The following is a 15,824-nucleotide window of genomic DNA, read 5'->3' as shown; positions in this document are numbered from 1 at the left end:
CTCACGTGACCTAAACAAACAGAGTCAAGAAAGAACATGAGTGTCTCAGATGAATTCTGGAAGGAAGATTTTAAAATGACTATGCCAAGATGAGGGAAATCGAGGGATGGCTGGAAGGAGTATATGCTGGAGGCTCTGGGGGGTAGACCTGTGTTGGAGGTCCAGAGAAGGCTGCTGAGGAGTCAGAGAGATGGTGGCAAAGGGCCCGAGTCACAGTAAGCCGACCATTCACCTCACCAGAGGGTCAAACCGGAATGGCCAGGAGTAAGGGAGAATGCCGGAGTTGTGTCTGCGGGTTTGGAAAGGAGTATGGGAGGAAAAAGGTCCAGGTAATTCCCTGAAGAACTTAGGGAGGAGGGCAGCAAAGTTCCCTAGACCAGCAGCTGTAGGATAGAAAAGCAATTACAGTAAGCATTTAGTGAATTCAGAGAAATGCCGTTGAAATGATGTCGTTATTCAAGGGGGCACAAAGGCAAATGAATATACGAGGCCCCAGTTGTGTCAGGAATCTCAGGCCTGGTCTCTGACTTCACGAAAGCTTGCAAAGAAATTAGAAAGATCATGCAAATCCATGCAGGTCTCATGCCAGATTGTGGGCTCAGTGGAGAGCTTGGCCTTTGAAGGTCCCCAATAAATTTTTGATGTTGATGACAATTTTGGCTTTTTTAAGACTTCAAAATTGAGTGAGTGACAGTAAGTTGTTAGAACTTTTCTCAAAAAATAATTCTGGAGACATACTGGAATCCTAAAATGGAATATTAACGTTTAGAAGGAGACTTAGAAATAACTTGGTGACTGATACTATGAAAGCGGCTTTTGTGAATTAAAAGCAGACTTTGGAGGGGGAAGATAAGTTCATTTCTAACCGTTTGAAGAAAATGGTTCAAAATTTCTGAAAACTGAAACTGTTTATTGTGGTTCACTTGCTCTAATTGACATTTATTATGATATATTATTTATTTTCCCATGAAACAGAATATCATATTCTTCAAAACAGCTGACCTAAATAGTATATCGTATTCTGAAGTCCTTTGTAGAGGTTTTAGAATCCAGAAAGGACAAGCCTCCCTCCACAGCTCCACACAGTCTTTTCAGCATCTCCACCTCTACCTATATGTCTAAAATTCATTTTACATTTTTATGTCCCCAACTAAATTCCACTTAATCCCCAACAAATCATTGCCCCCCTACAGTCTGTGCTCAACACAGTGCATTCTTCTCAGAGCAGAAGTCTGATCATGTCACTCTGCTTCAACCCTCCACTGGCTTTCATTTTCATCAGGGAAGAAGACTAGGAATTTCAGCATCAAATTTCTAGATAACATTGTATAAAGTTCTGCTTCACCTAGCCTCAGCTATACCTATCTCTCTCTCTCTCTTTTTTTTCTTTGCCTAATCAAACGTTAGCCTTATCAAAGCTCAGTTCAAATACCACCTACTCTATTAATGCTTCTCCAATTAATCCAGATTTTGTTTATCATGTCCTCTGAACTATACAGGCTAAAAATCTTAGGGTTGGCATTTAATTTCAGGCATACCATAGTGTATTCAATTCTTGGTTCAGAGAAACATTTGATAAGTGTCCATTCTAGTTATAGGTAGATACTACTTTCTTCCAGAAAGTATTCAGAGAAGATTAAAATATGTAATATATAGCATAATAACATAAAAACAGAAAGATGACCGCTCACGAATTTGAGTGTCTCCTAGGCCAAAGCGAAAAAGTAAGAATTCACTTATTTGAATCTTCTCTCATCACATCACAGAGTTCAACTGGATTGACACTTAATAGCAGAGATTTAAAGAAAAGGGAAATATGTCTCCTTTTTGAGTGTTTTGGATTTTGTTTTTTAAGTATAAAAGAGAAGTGGCACTAATCATCTTTTCTATTCTCCTGCTGCTACAATATTCAAAATTTCCTCCTCTGAATGGATATGGAGTAGTATGTTTTTACTGACCATTTTGGACTAGGACTAGGCTGCTATTTGTCCCTGTTTTTGGTTTTCCTTGTTTCTTCTTACAGAATGAGACATTGGGATCAACTGAATCTCAAAACATCCACAAACACCAAAATTTGAGCCACTGCTATAGCTACTAATCTCCTAAATGAGTGTCAGCCTTCCTTTTCTTGACTGGTCCATCTTCCTTAAATTGATTTTGTAAGACCCAGGGACTTTTTGATAACATTTACTTAACCAATATCTATTGATCACATACATGTGCCTGGTACCATGATAGGCTCTGTGATAGACATTACAACAGTCTCTGAGCATGCAGTCTTTCATTGGATCAGTCACTATCAAGACTGAGTCAATGGAAGATGATTGTTGACCCACAAACTCACAGATAGAATATACTAATAGGTATAATAATAGCATTTCCTCTAGCCAGGTCTCACTGGTCAATATAAAATTAAATCTGATTGATTTCTTTTAAAGCCAAGCACATTTACTGTCATTATCAGCCCCACTTGTATGTCATTTCAAATACTTCTTATTAACAACTATATCTGCTCATATTTCTAACTGTAGCAACCAGCTTTGTGCCCATGCAATCTTTAGCATCTCACTTTTGCTAGTACCTTTTATATCTCATTTCCTGCCCTGGGATGACCAATGAGAATCACTCAGTACTAATGTATATGCAATTTATAGGTTCAGGATTATCAGGGCTCAAGGATCACCATTGACCAGGAGCCTATGGATAAATTCTTTACCCTTTTGTCCTTCAAGTGGACACATTTCATAAGGATCCTCAGAATTTTTGTGGGATTGTGCAGCAGCCATCTGTACAGAGGCTGGCTCAATAACACGTGCTTGTATTGGCTTTCTCTCCTTTTGCATTTTACTCCCATGTCCTTCACTCCTGCCCCCCAGATCATACAAGCACTGGCACATAAGCCTCTGTCTCATGTTCTGCATTAGGGAGAACCAGGCTAAGAACTGCTTAACCCTAAATATACACAGGATAGTGTTACCTCTTTTCAAGGAAATGTAACTCTACTACAGTGTTCTGTAGAAAATTCTTCATATATACTGTGTGCCTGTTTTCCCGTCCTTATCCCCAAGGTGAGCTAATCATTAAAAAATGCCTTAAGAAATCTCTTTTAGAGCTTACAATGTATCAAACTCAACCTAAGCTAGGTTTTAGGGATACAAATATGAAAAATAAAATTCCTGCCTTTAAGGCACTTGGAGTGTATTGACAAACAGATGTCTAAACAGACAATTAAAATATAGTTAAACAAGAGCAGTGGTAACGTTTTGTATAGATGATAAGACTTCTGGAAGAAAAGCTTCTGAAAAGAGACTCTAGAATGAAAAACTAGGATTATTCCAGATAGTAAAAGGGGGGAAAGTAAGTCATGCCGAAGATAATTATATGATAGTCTAGAGACTTAATAACCAAATATCTGCAAAAAAGTAAAAGCAGTGGAGTTTATGGAGTATAAAAATCAAAGAAGATGAATTTGCAGAGACAGGTAGGGGTTGTGCAATAGAGAGACTCAAATGACTTGGTAAGGAAACCATAACTCATCTTGCAGGTGATGAGAAGCTAGTAAAAATGGTAGCTCTTAAACTTTTCTGAGTCAAGGATTATTTTGTAAACCTGGTTAAAGTTACTGTCTCCCTGTCCAAAAAGAGCACATCTGCCAAAAACTTTCATTCTATTCATTGTGAATTATTGTGATTCCCCTAAAACCAGCCCATGGACCCTCTAAAAATACTCATGTTAAGATCTCTTGCACTAAAATATTTAAATCATAAGAGTAATATGTTTGGATTTGTTTTGAACATTCTGGTAGCCATATGGAAAATGGATTTTTGAAGGGCAAGTTTCTAAGTATGACCATCAGTGTGGACACTACATAATAATCCAGGTGAATAAAAATGAGCAGCAGAATTATAGTAGTGTATAAAGAAGAAGTGATGGATTCAGGAAATCTCCTTAGGAGGCATAATTAGCACCACTGGGATTGATTAGCAAGACAGGGTGATGATGAAAATGAGTTTGCTTTCAGACATGTTGCCTTTGTGATGCTTTTGGTACATCCAGGTAAAATGTCCTGCAAAAATATGGCTACACCAGTCTTGAGCTGAGGACTCAAGATAAGGCTCTAAAAAAGTCAATCTGGGGCGCCTGGGTGGCACAGCGGTTAAGCGTCTGCCTTCGGCTCAGGGCGTGATCCTGGCGTTATGGGATCGAGCCCCACATCAGACTCCTCTGCTATGAGTCTGCTTCTTCCTCTCCCACTCCCCCTGCTTGTGTTCCCTCTCTCGCTGGCTGTCTCTATCTCTGTCGAATAAATAAATAAAATCTTAAAAAATAAAAAAAATAAAAAATAAAAAAGTCAATCTATATGTGATTAAAACCATGAGTCAATGAGCTGATTCAGAGAAACGGTATAAAAGAGAGTGGGAAAAGAGTGTTCATACAAAGTATAGTTGAAAGTTAAATAAGAACAAGGTTTGAAAAGTTCCTGTTTTGTATGGCAGTTAGATCAGACAGTCATTTCAGAATGGCAGAGACACAAACCAAATTAAAATAGGTTGAGGAATGAATGAAAACTATGGAAGCAAAGGCAATGAATGAAGAATATTTAAAGAGTTTGGCTCAAAGAAGAATGAGCACGAAAAAGCAACAGTTAGATGTTTGAGATAATTATGGGACGGATTTTGTTTTGTGTTTGTTTTTTTTTTTTTTTAAGGCTGAAAGAGAAATGAGCTTGCTTCTATGCTGTGGGAAATGAGCAGTGGAGATGAACAGAACGAATAGTAATGGATAAAATAAATTAAGGTCCAAGAGAGACGAGATGAGGAGATCCAAATCACCAGCCTAAATGGATGGTCTGAGCCTTACACAGGAGAGAGGGTCTCTATCTTCGTGAATTGGAAAGGTGGTGAATACTAGCTGGCGTGAAGATAATTCTCTAGGTGCTGTGTGAGGGGGACTAGCATATCTTTCTTCCCTAATATATCATTTTTCTAGTGACCTAAAAAAGAGATAAAAATTTTGTAAAGACTTTGGAAGGAACGGAAGAAAAACAACCAAGAAGCCAAGAAGCCCAAGTTTAAAGTTGGAAACCATTGACTTTTACTCACCAATCCGGGAGTGTCCGATTTTCTCTCACATTGTTCCAGGTGCACATGTGTAGGAAAATGATGGATTAATACAGGATTAGGGTCTGGTTGGTCAGTAATGACAGGAGGATGTAGGTGCATGGGAACTGAGGAGACCGCAAGTCCCAGCTGAGTTGGACAGCACTGGAATGAGGGGAAGCCAGCTACTGGGAGAAAATAGAAATTGGGATCCATATTTGACTGAAGAGAAAATGTTAAGGAAAGTGAATTTGTGAAAGAGCCCAAAGGAGGTGAGTTTGTTGTCAGAGAACAGAACATTGGATTTAAAGATTGCTGACATGGAGCAATCCTGGGTTAACTGTCCTTGGGCAAGGGAAGGTGAAGTAGGAGGGAAGAGCTCCAGATCTGAGATCAAGAGACTTTGAAATTAGTGGGTAGATACATAAGAACACAGAAATCATTCAAGGTGATAATGATGCTTGAGTTGAAGACGAAAACTTTGATTCTGAGCAAAGTCTCCACAGGCAGAAAGAAGGAAGGTGAATATTTCTAATCCTGTGTTAGCTGAGGTTGAGGGATTAGGCAGCCTTCTTTGGAGAGGAGGCACCTCATATTCTTAGAAGAAAAAAGGATGTAATGTTCTTAGAAAAGGGTTTCAGTGACGACAAGGTGGAACAGGAAACATTTTGTTTAGGTACTGAGACTATAAGAGAGCGTTTAATATGGAAAAGGAGTTTTAGAAAGCAAAGAGAAAAGTTTTGGTAGTATAAGTAAAACTCTTGTAGTGTAAAGAAGAAAAAAAGATTGAACTTTTGCTAAGACTGTATTTCCCGGACTTGCCCACATAACCCTTGTTTGCATAGTGCCTATTAACCTCTTACAGAAGTAGTGCTGTGTGGATTACAGTTTGGGAAACCTTGGCGGAGCACTCAAGGATAGCAGGGCTGTGAAGCATTCCTTAATGGAGTTGCTGCCAAGTCACGGTAAATCCAACTCGTAAGGTATCTGGAGGGCAGTGTTTGGACAAAGATGAGCCAGCTTCAAGGCCACCCAATTTGTTGGGTTGTTTTCATGGTCATTTGTCTTTTTGACTCAGCTAAATTGAGAAGTCTGTGAAATCAGGATCAGTTGTAATTTATTTACTTCTCTACAACATCAGGGTTATTACTGAGCATATTAATAAACACAAAATAAATCTTTCTTATTGAGGCTTGCAATGAACAAAAAGAAATTTACAACTTAGTTTTTATTTCTTGTTTCTTTCTTTCTGCCTTTGTTGGAGATTTATTTTCCATTTAGGTTTTTAACCTAATTTGAAATACCCAGATGTGTTGGAGTTCGTTGCCAATTTTTAATAATACTTTTTACTGACACCTTTCAGTATTTCATGTTTCTATATACTTTCTCTTTGAAAATTTGATGAAATGGACTTAGACAAAGAAAATGTGAAAAGACTATTTGATCTTGCAGATTAACAAAGTATTTATTCTAATTATTAGAAATAAACAAAATAAGAAGAAATAATTGGACAGGTTTGAGATGTAGCTAAATCATTTAAAAGTGATGTTGTTCTTTCAAACTAAAATTTTGAAAATTAATTCAAAGTATAAAATCAATCAAAAAAAGTATAAAATGTACATATTTGACTAAAAAGTGTTATAACTATCAGGAAATTACTTTTGACAATTCTTTAGTTAGCTTATATAATACAGTAAATATGGTTTCATGTGTAGAAGGTAATAATGTAGCCACTAGTATATAATATGCACAAAAATGTGCAGAATTTAATATTAATATTAATTTAACATTAAAAGAATAAAGATGAAAACATAATTTATAGTATTTATAGTTACACAAAAGGTAAAAAGTCATGCATATGTGCTTGAATATGCAAAAGCAAAATGCAATTTAGTAGGTGATTCTACAGTGGCATATAAAAGCAAAGATGTAAAACAGTTGAAAAGTTTAACTTCTGAGCCCGGTACAGTTATGAATTGTACTTGAGTTTGTATTTTTAAAAATATTAATGCTATTTGTTATGCATTTATTAATATTCTCCCATGAGGGCACTTGCCATCAGGTAAATACAAGAAAAAAATATGGGCACTGATAGAAACTTATGATCTCTGGATTATTTGATATATTGTCCTCCAATATTAGCAGAGTTTATTCTTAGGACAGTGTTCCAACAGTTATTAATAAGCTCTACCTCCTTTGATAGAGTGATTTCACAGTATAATATAAATCCAGACTGTTTGAATTAGATATTGCTAATCTCACTACGGTGAGGTGGACACGGAAGTTCAGAAATATATTGTCTTCCCTTCCCGAAGACCCATGGCTATGAGAACCCCAGGGAGTCACACAGATTAGGAATCTTAACTTCCATTGTTGAGACTTACCTTGACCTGCTGGTCTTTAAGCTCAAGTTTGGTTGATTTGAAGAACTGTGTTTAATAAACTTCTGTGTAATCATGGAAACCCTCTCATGCCCCTGGATTCAGAAGTATGGTGAGCCCGCTGTGTTGGACTCCTGCTTTTCTTTCACTCATTTCCCCATTGTAGTTTTAGTGAAGACATTTGCTTATAAACCTTCCTCCAGTTAGGCTGAGAAGAAAAGCAAATTTAGCCTAGACTTATTCTTCCCATGTATATAGGAAAAAAGATGATGATGATGAAAGACTTGTCCTTAAAGGCTAGAAAAACAAAAACACTACATGACAAAGGCTTTAGTAAACCTGTATTTCTACTTTGAAGAAGGATTTCTGATTTTAAGTTTAAAATTTCATAGTCACATCCAGTAGTATATAGTTCATATTTCACAATTCGACATTATTCGAGGTTTCAATGATCATTTTTAATTATTTAGGCTTCAAGGAGACAACTTGGCAGAAAGGACAGAGGAGACATCACAAGCACTTCATTCTCCAGATGAAATAGTCCCAGATTCTTTGGGTAAGTTTTAAATCCAACATTATTTACTGTAATTGAATGGGACCTGAAGATGAAAGAAAGAAAGAAAGAAAGAAAGAAAGAAAGAAAGAAAGAAAGAAAGAAAGAAAGAAAGAGAAAGAAAGAAACTAAACAAACATCTTGCCCTTCATGAAATCATGGTAACGGTCAATCATACATACCTCGGGCTGTGTGTGTCAGAAGGTTAAGGGCAAAGGAGAAAAGGAAGCAAGGTGTGTGAATTCTGAGGAGCAGCCTCGTAATGTCTGTGCCTAATTTAGGTACAAACAGGTCAACTATATGTTCGCTCCTCCCCAAACTTTGTCTCTACTTTCAGCTTCTTTCTGTAACTTACATTGCGTAGTCCCATTTTCACATTATAGATCCCTTCAGACTTTCCCCGTGGAAATGTCAACACCATACTTGGTTTTCCTCCCTCTATCTCAGCCCTATATTAAATTGGTCTCATAATGTGGCAGTGAATTTCCTCTCCAAACCAGCCTCCTCTTCATTTTCCCTGACACTACCGCCTCTATACTTCTGTCCTTTTTCTCTGCCTACTGGAACAAGCCTGTTAACAGGTACTCCTTGTGCTGTCTTATCTCTTTTAGTTTATTATCTTACTAAAAATAAAGCTGCTTCTTTACCCCATTTTCTATAGGACACAATTCAAACTCCTTAACACAGCATATTATGGAGTGCCTGGGTGGCTCGGTAGGTTAAGCATCTGCCTTCAGCTTGGTTCATGATCCTGGAGTCCCAAGATCACACCCTGCACAGGGTTTCCTGCTCAGTGGGGAGTGTGCTTCTCCCTCTTGCTCTCCTCCCCCGGCTCGTGCTCTCTCTCTCTCTCTAATAAATAAATAAAATCTTAAAAAAAGACACAGTGTATTAAGTTAATGTCAGGGCACTTCAAAAAATTCCTGCATAAATAAAAAAGTACATATAGTGCCATGACAGTGACGTCTAAGATACACCACCGCTTCATCATTCAGTGTTCTGTCTAGATGCGGTCAGTACATGCAGTTGAGGTAATTAGAAAAGAAGCTATGGGAAAATATTTTCCTTACATTTGGATAGAGAAGGACATATTAAAGAAGGTGAAAAAAAAATCCCAAACATAACAAAAAATTTGACTCAATTATAGAGTGTTAAAAACTCCTATTCATCAAAAGATGCCAGAAATAGGTGAATCAATAAACCACAAAAGTGCAAAATACATTTGCAATATATTTGTCACTGGTTAAAGATTAATATTTAGAATACATAATCAACATACAATTTCATAAAGATCAACAAACCAATAGAAAAATAAGCAACAGATATGAACAGATATCTCACAGAAGAGGAAACACAAATGATCAATGAACATATGAAAAATGCTACCTACTTTAGTAATCAAATAAAAGCAAATTAAGACCAGAGAGGGATGCTGTTGTACAATCTTTGGTTTGGTAAATTAGGAAATCTGGCAAAAATAAGTGCTGGTGAAGACAGAGATGAAAGGAAATGCATACACTCTAGGTAGGGCATAAACAATTTTGGAAACAGTTTTCCATTATTTTAAAATCTTGAATATTCACATAATCTAAAGCTCAGAAACTCCACTTCTGGGTGAATATCTTAGAGAAACAAGTCTCATATACTATGAAATATGAACAACCTTTGTCGATATGCTGGTGGACAGAAAAATGGATACATTGTGGAATTTGTCCACACACACATAGTATGGATGAAATCAGAGGTGTGCTGGTAAATGTTAACAACTATTTCTTTGAAAAAGAAAGCCCTGATTTATAGATTGATGTTTTTCATGATGTAAATACTACCACTGTGGCTGATTTAAAGCAACTGATCTGAAAATGGCAGGGGGTCTCCCAATCTGGTAGGAGCAAGTTTCAGCTCACAACTGAATGAATCTTAAAAGCATAATATTGGTTGGAAAAAAAGCAAGTCATAGAACACCATTTTCATAAAGCCAGAAACTAGAAAATCTGAATAATATATTCTTTAGGAAAATATACATAAGTGATAAAATTATATTTAAAGAAGGGAATGAAAGACTCAAAATGGTGGTTATCCTCAGGGGATGGGGAAACAAGGAGATGGGATAAGGAAGGTGCTCACAGGTATATGCAGGTTATTGGAAATGTTCTAATTCTTAAGTTAGGGGGTGGTTTGAGGTGTTTACCATTGTGCTTTGTAACTAAATATACTATATATATATATATATATATATATATATATATATATATATATATATTTTTTTTTTTTTTTTTTTTTTTTTTTGTATAATTGACCCTTGACCAACATAGGGGTTAGGGGTGCCAACCCCCTGCACAGTTGAAAATCTGAGTGTAACTTTTGACTCACCAAACACTTAACTGCTAATATAGCCTACTGTTGACCAGAAGACTTACCAATAATATAAATAGTTGATTAACACATATTTTATATATGTTATATACTGTATTCTTACAATAAAATAAGCTAGAGAAAAGAAAATGTTATTAAGAAAATTATAAGGAAAATACATTTATAGTACTGCACTGCATTTATTGAAAGAAATCCATGTGTAAGAGGACCGGCACAGTTGAAACTCGTGTTATTCAAGGGCCAACTATATCTACTTTTTTAGATGTCAAATATTAACAACATTAAGCATTAAAAAGCAAAGTGTTGGGGTGCCTGGGTGGCTTAGTCCGTTAAGTGTCTGCCTTCTGCTCAGGTCATAATCTCTGGGTCCTAGGATTGAGCCCCACATCAGGATCCCTACTCAGTAGGCAGTCTGCTTGTCCCTCTCCTTCCAGCTCATGCTCTCTCTCGCTATCTCTGTTCCTATCTCAGTCTGTATCTCTCAGATAAATAAATAAAATCTTAAAGGAAAACAAAGTGTTGTGGGAACATAAACCAATGCCAGTGTAGCACAAGACAAGAAATGATAATAGTTTCTTTATATTCAAATCTCTTGTAGTAATGATGAGATGACACACTCCCATGGTCGACCTTTAACATTGACAATGAAAGTTGAACCATGTGGCACTAGTGACATGGAGGACCCAGGTTGGCCATTCCTTGACATTCTAGGTTTGGAGTCAGCCTGGCTTCTCTTCACTGATAGTCTTGCATGTGTACCTTTACTTAAGCCATTCTTTCCTGATTCATAGTAAATTCTTTCTCCTACCCTCTGCCTAGTCAGATCCTATGCTCAAAAGATCATGTCAAGTCTCCCTGGTGTCCAGCCCACACCAATGTTTCCTTTACTTTTTTCCCCTAATAGTTTTTGAATTACTTCTTGTGTGTTGTTCTCACTCAATTGGATTATATGCTTCTTGAGGTTTTCTTGTGTCCCCATCATGCCTTGTATAAAACTAGATGAAAAAGCAGATATTATTTAATTACTGGCCCATTACTATTTTTTAATTTTGTCAAAACCGCTGGAATCCACTAATCCACCAAGGAGACATATATCCTTCAGCAATCACATTTGCATAATAACTATTTTAATAATTTAAATTTTTTGGAAAATTTAACAATGCAGCATCACTAATAGGTGGTTGATTATACTTAATTGCACCCACTGGGGGGAAAAATATTCAGTAAGTTCCTTTCTTGGACTGCTTATATCCTGAATTCCTCACATGAGAATTTTAGTAAACCTAATCAGCAAATTACAAAATACAAGTTTCTAATTCAGTACATTCTTTTCCACTTGTTAGATCACTAGATTCAGTAACTATTTTTGGCATTATCCAAATGTGCTGATGTGATTTTTATGTCAACTGTGCATCCGCATTGAGCTTGACTCAATAAACATACATATTTCTATGGATAGGGATAACTTTCTGCATAAAAAACCTGTTGTGACATAAACAGCAAAAGTAAAACTAATGAGAGGAAGAAGTTGGAGATAGCCAAACATTGTGATAAACTGTATAGATTTCTAGGTTCCTACCTGCATGCCCTATCAACCACACGGGCTAAGTTTCTCAGCCTAGTGCTGCCAGATACTATTAGATTTTGACAAAATTACTTTGTCTTTCTTTGTTTTGATTTCTTCTCCTCTAAAATGAAAAGACTAGATAAATTCTAGTATTTGAGAAGTTTAGATACTCATTTTTCCCCTCCATGTGATTGAAAAAAGCTCAAAGAGTTAGTTCATTGCTTGTATTTTGAAAATCATTTATACTTTATAAGTACAGTAAGTAAGTACACTTTTATAAAGAAATTGTTCTGGAATAGAGCAAAATAGCTTACACATATGCATCCACCAATTATTGCTAATAAGCAATGCACTCAGAACACTTAAAATATGGAATGTGGAATGTATTCCCCCAAGCATTAAACATTAAGATTTTATTTTCATGATGTCTATTGTCCCTACTGGTATATTAGATTGATATTCTGGCACTAGATTTGGACCATTAAGAAGGGTTCTTTCTAACAGCTTTTAATATGGATATGTAAATTTGCAAATATTCCAGCAGCACTTCACCATTATCCTTCTACGCTCAGTTGAACAATGGACTTCACTATATTGTAGATCTCACTGGATATGGCACCAATAGCCAGGAAGAATTCAACCAAAAGAAGAACAGAACAGAATATAAAACCATAAGAAGTTTTCACTAGCTTCCCTTTATAAATGTTCATTTTTCTTAAAAAATTAATATTGTAAAGGTGTTCAAGTATATTCCAAGAGAGAAAGAGTCATAGAAAATTATCTTGCTCAACTTGTTTTGAAAGCATCAAGTTGAATACCTGGCATACAGTACTTATTGAATTAAATGAATATACAAATACACAAATAAATGGATGAATGAATTGATTAATACATACATGCATTAAAAATCAAACAGAATGACAGGGTGCCTGGATGGCTCCGTCATTTAAGCATCTGACTTCAGCAGCTGACTTCTCCTTCTGCCCCTCCCCACGGCTCATACTCTCTCTCTCTCTTCTCAAATAAATAAAATCTATACAAAAGAAAAATCGAACAGAATAACAATACTCTTTAAAATCATTAACGGGGGGTGCATGGGTGGCTCAGTTGGTTAAGCATGTGTCAGACCAGCTCAGGTCCTGGGGTAGAGCCCCACATGGGGCTTCCCAATCATCAGGGGGCCTCTTGACCCTCTCCCTCTGCCTCTCTCCCTCCTTGTGCTCCTTCTATCTCTCTCAAATCAGTAAACAAAATCTTTAAAAATAAATAAAATCATTAACTCACCAAGAAAAACTTGAGAATAGTGAGTATTTCTAACTTAAAAAATCAACAAATCCACAAGAGGGATGGTTTTCTTCTTCTGTATACGTAGTTTGTTTTGTAATGTAGAATAGAACATTTTACTATTATTTATTAAGTCAATGTTCTACTTAATAATTTTAATACATAAGTGAAACAAAAAATAGTGAATGAATACTAAAATTACACTAATATTTGCTCATAGTCATATAGAATATAATTCAGCCTTGCAGGACTTCAATTATGCTAATTTATGAATTCTAATTTAAAGAGTCAATGTATTGTCCCCCTTACAACGGGGTATTAGTAGGTAGGGGTTCAAGTATTCTTCATAAACGGATTAATATTTTTGAACTTGTTGTAATTCTCATCATCTATCCTGATTTTATCAACAAAAATTTGCTTCTTTTGGATGTCATTGTGCTGTTTGGAAGGGTGGTAGGTAACATTTTAAAATTTATCTATGGCTCAAGAAAGTATGTTGTTCTCCCAAAGTTAGTTTTATGTTGGAAAGAATTCTGTGTTCTAAAAAAAATATCTACATTTACATCTAGATAAACTATGTGCTCTGGGACTTAGTAATTTTTCTTCTTGAATGTAAAACTCTGAATTATTAGAGACAGAGCTCCATGGTTCAAAAGCTATGATTATGGATTTGCGCTAAGTTTTCCACTGTCTCCCTGGTCTTAGGTGACCATTAAGTATTTGAAGGATTTAATGCTTTGATTTTCTTCCCAGAGTGCACATTTTACACAGTGGAAAAAATCCGCCTCCATATGTATGTGAATCTGAAGGAAAGTCTTCCTGAGGAAATCATATGGCTCTTTCAAATATTAATAAATATAAGAAATCAATTTTAAAAGTTTCCAGTGGTTTAAAATACTTTCCTCTTAACTGATTCTTGAAATTCAAATAGAAGGTTATTAAAACACAGCCTTTTTCTAATGCTCCATATGTCTATCCTTATTGCAGAATCGTTTATAGCCCTTAGAAATCCTTGTTGTTATAATTAATGTAACTCAGTAGATATATGAAAAGAGTTGTCATCATTTTATTCACGTATTAAAAAGTCAGTACTCACCCACTCCTCAAATCTAGTCAAGCTAAGTAATCACAACTTCTCACTTGATACTTAAAATGCAAAACCCACCACCATTTCATGGGATGCGCCTTTCTCCAAACTTTTCAGAATTTTCCATCCCATTTAATAGGGAACACAAATTGGATCTTAAATTATGTAGCCTAAAAGGAAGAAAGAAAAAAAGAAAGAAAAGAAAAAGATGGTTGAGAGAGAAGACAAACAAATATAAAATTACAAGCCAACAACTGGACATTAATAATAGTTCCAACAGTTAGCTAAATCCTATGCCGAAAACAGGCTTGCTCTGACTAACATAACTGCAGCTGTCACACATTTTTTATTTCATTGTGTCCTTCTCAATTAGAAATACTTAACATTTTTCATATGTTGTCTTTAAATTAAATAAACAGCATTCTACTGTTTATTTTAACTCACAAACACTATGATTTTTCAAGAACCAGTTCGGTCACTTTCATATCCTTTTCATAATACGTTTACATATCACAGAGTTAGTAAGCAATATGTGACAACAATTTATTCATTCTTTTTGTAAAAATAGATTCTTTACCCGGGACTGAAGAAGCACTAATGGAAGAAGGTGAAGAATTTGAGAAGGCATCTAAATTAACAGGATCTGTAAGTACATTCATTTACTTACTTTTTTCTTAATTCCTAAAACTATTGGATACTACCAATAGGAAAATCTTAAAATAGGAAATAATATTCTTTAGATTAAAAAATAGTTTCAAATGTGCATTCAGTATATCATCCCACACCTTCGGGCTGAGTGCTTGTATTAGTAGGTGGCCAGCTTGATTACAGGTATAGAGAAAGGCTGGACTAAGCTCTTTCAGCAATTGGGGAAGAAGATTTTTTTAGTTTTAAGATTTTATTTAGTTTATTTCAGAGAGAGAGAGAGAGCGCATGCAAGAAAGAACAAGCGGGGGGAGGGGGTTGGTGGGGTGCAGCAGAGGGAGAAGCAGACTCCCCGCTGAGCAGGGCGCCCATGCAGGATTCAATCCCAGCACCCTGGGATCATGACCTGAGCTGAAGCCAGGCACTTAACCGACTGAGCCACCCAGGCGCCCAGGGGCCAGAAGATTTGAATGAGTTAGGAAAAGCTAAGTTTTGCTATTATTAACTGCTGGTTTATGCACATGAATATTCTCAAAGATTATGAGCTGCCATTCTAAACTTCGTTAACTATACACATCTTGATAAAAATGAATATTTTGCATATCCTGAAAGTTTACACATAACTTAAACTTGCTGTTATTGGTTATAAAGTCCTTGTGCTATTTTTTGTTAAAGTAGATCTCTTCAATGGAGTATACTGAGACAAAACCCGTTAGGTTTAAGCTTGTCGATGAAATTTAATGTTAAAAGAATAAACACAGAAAAAATAAAATCTGCATGTGAATTCTAAGTGTGAAGTTTATAAAAGATTTTGAGTTGCTGTAAAAATGAC

At 36.0% G+C, this 15,824-nt stretch overlaps 1 protein-coding gene across 1 annotated transcript in view; it reads left to right on the top strand.

The window, feature by feature from the left end:
• Positions 1-15,824, top strand: part of C9H8orf34 (chromosome 9 C8orf34 homolog) — a 330,423-nt gene that overhangs the window by 262,968 nt on the left and 51,631 nt on the right. The window contains exons 9-10 of the mRNA XM_087864837.1: positions 7,951-8,036; positions 14,916-14,992. Coding sequence (XP_087720963.1) covers positions 7,951-8,036; positions 14,916-14,992 — 163 coding nt within the window. The remainder of the gene's footprint in view (positions 1-7,950; positions 8,037-14,915; positions 14,993-15,824) is intronic.

This window comes from Ursus americanus, chromosome 9 (genome assembly GCF_024610735.1).
Source record: "Ursus americanus isolate L20-20 chromosome 9, mUrsAme1.1.p, whole genome shotgun sequence".
NCBI lineage: Eukaryota > Metazoa > Chordata > Mammalia > Carnivora > Ursidae > Ursus > Ursus americanus.
The sequence above is the reverse complement of the archived record's forward strand: the minus strand, read 5'-3'. Positions and strand labels throughout refer to the sequence as shown.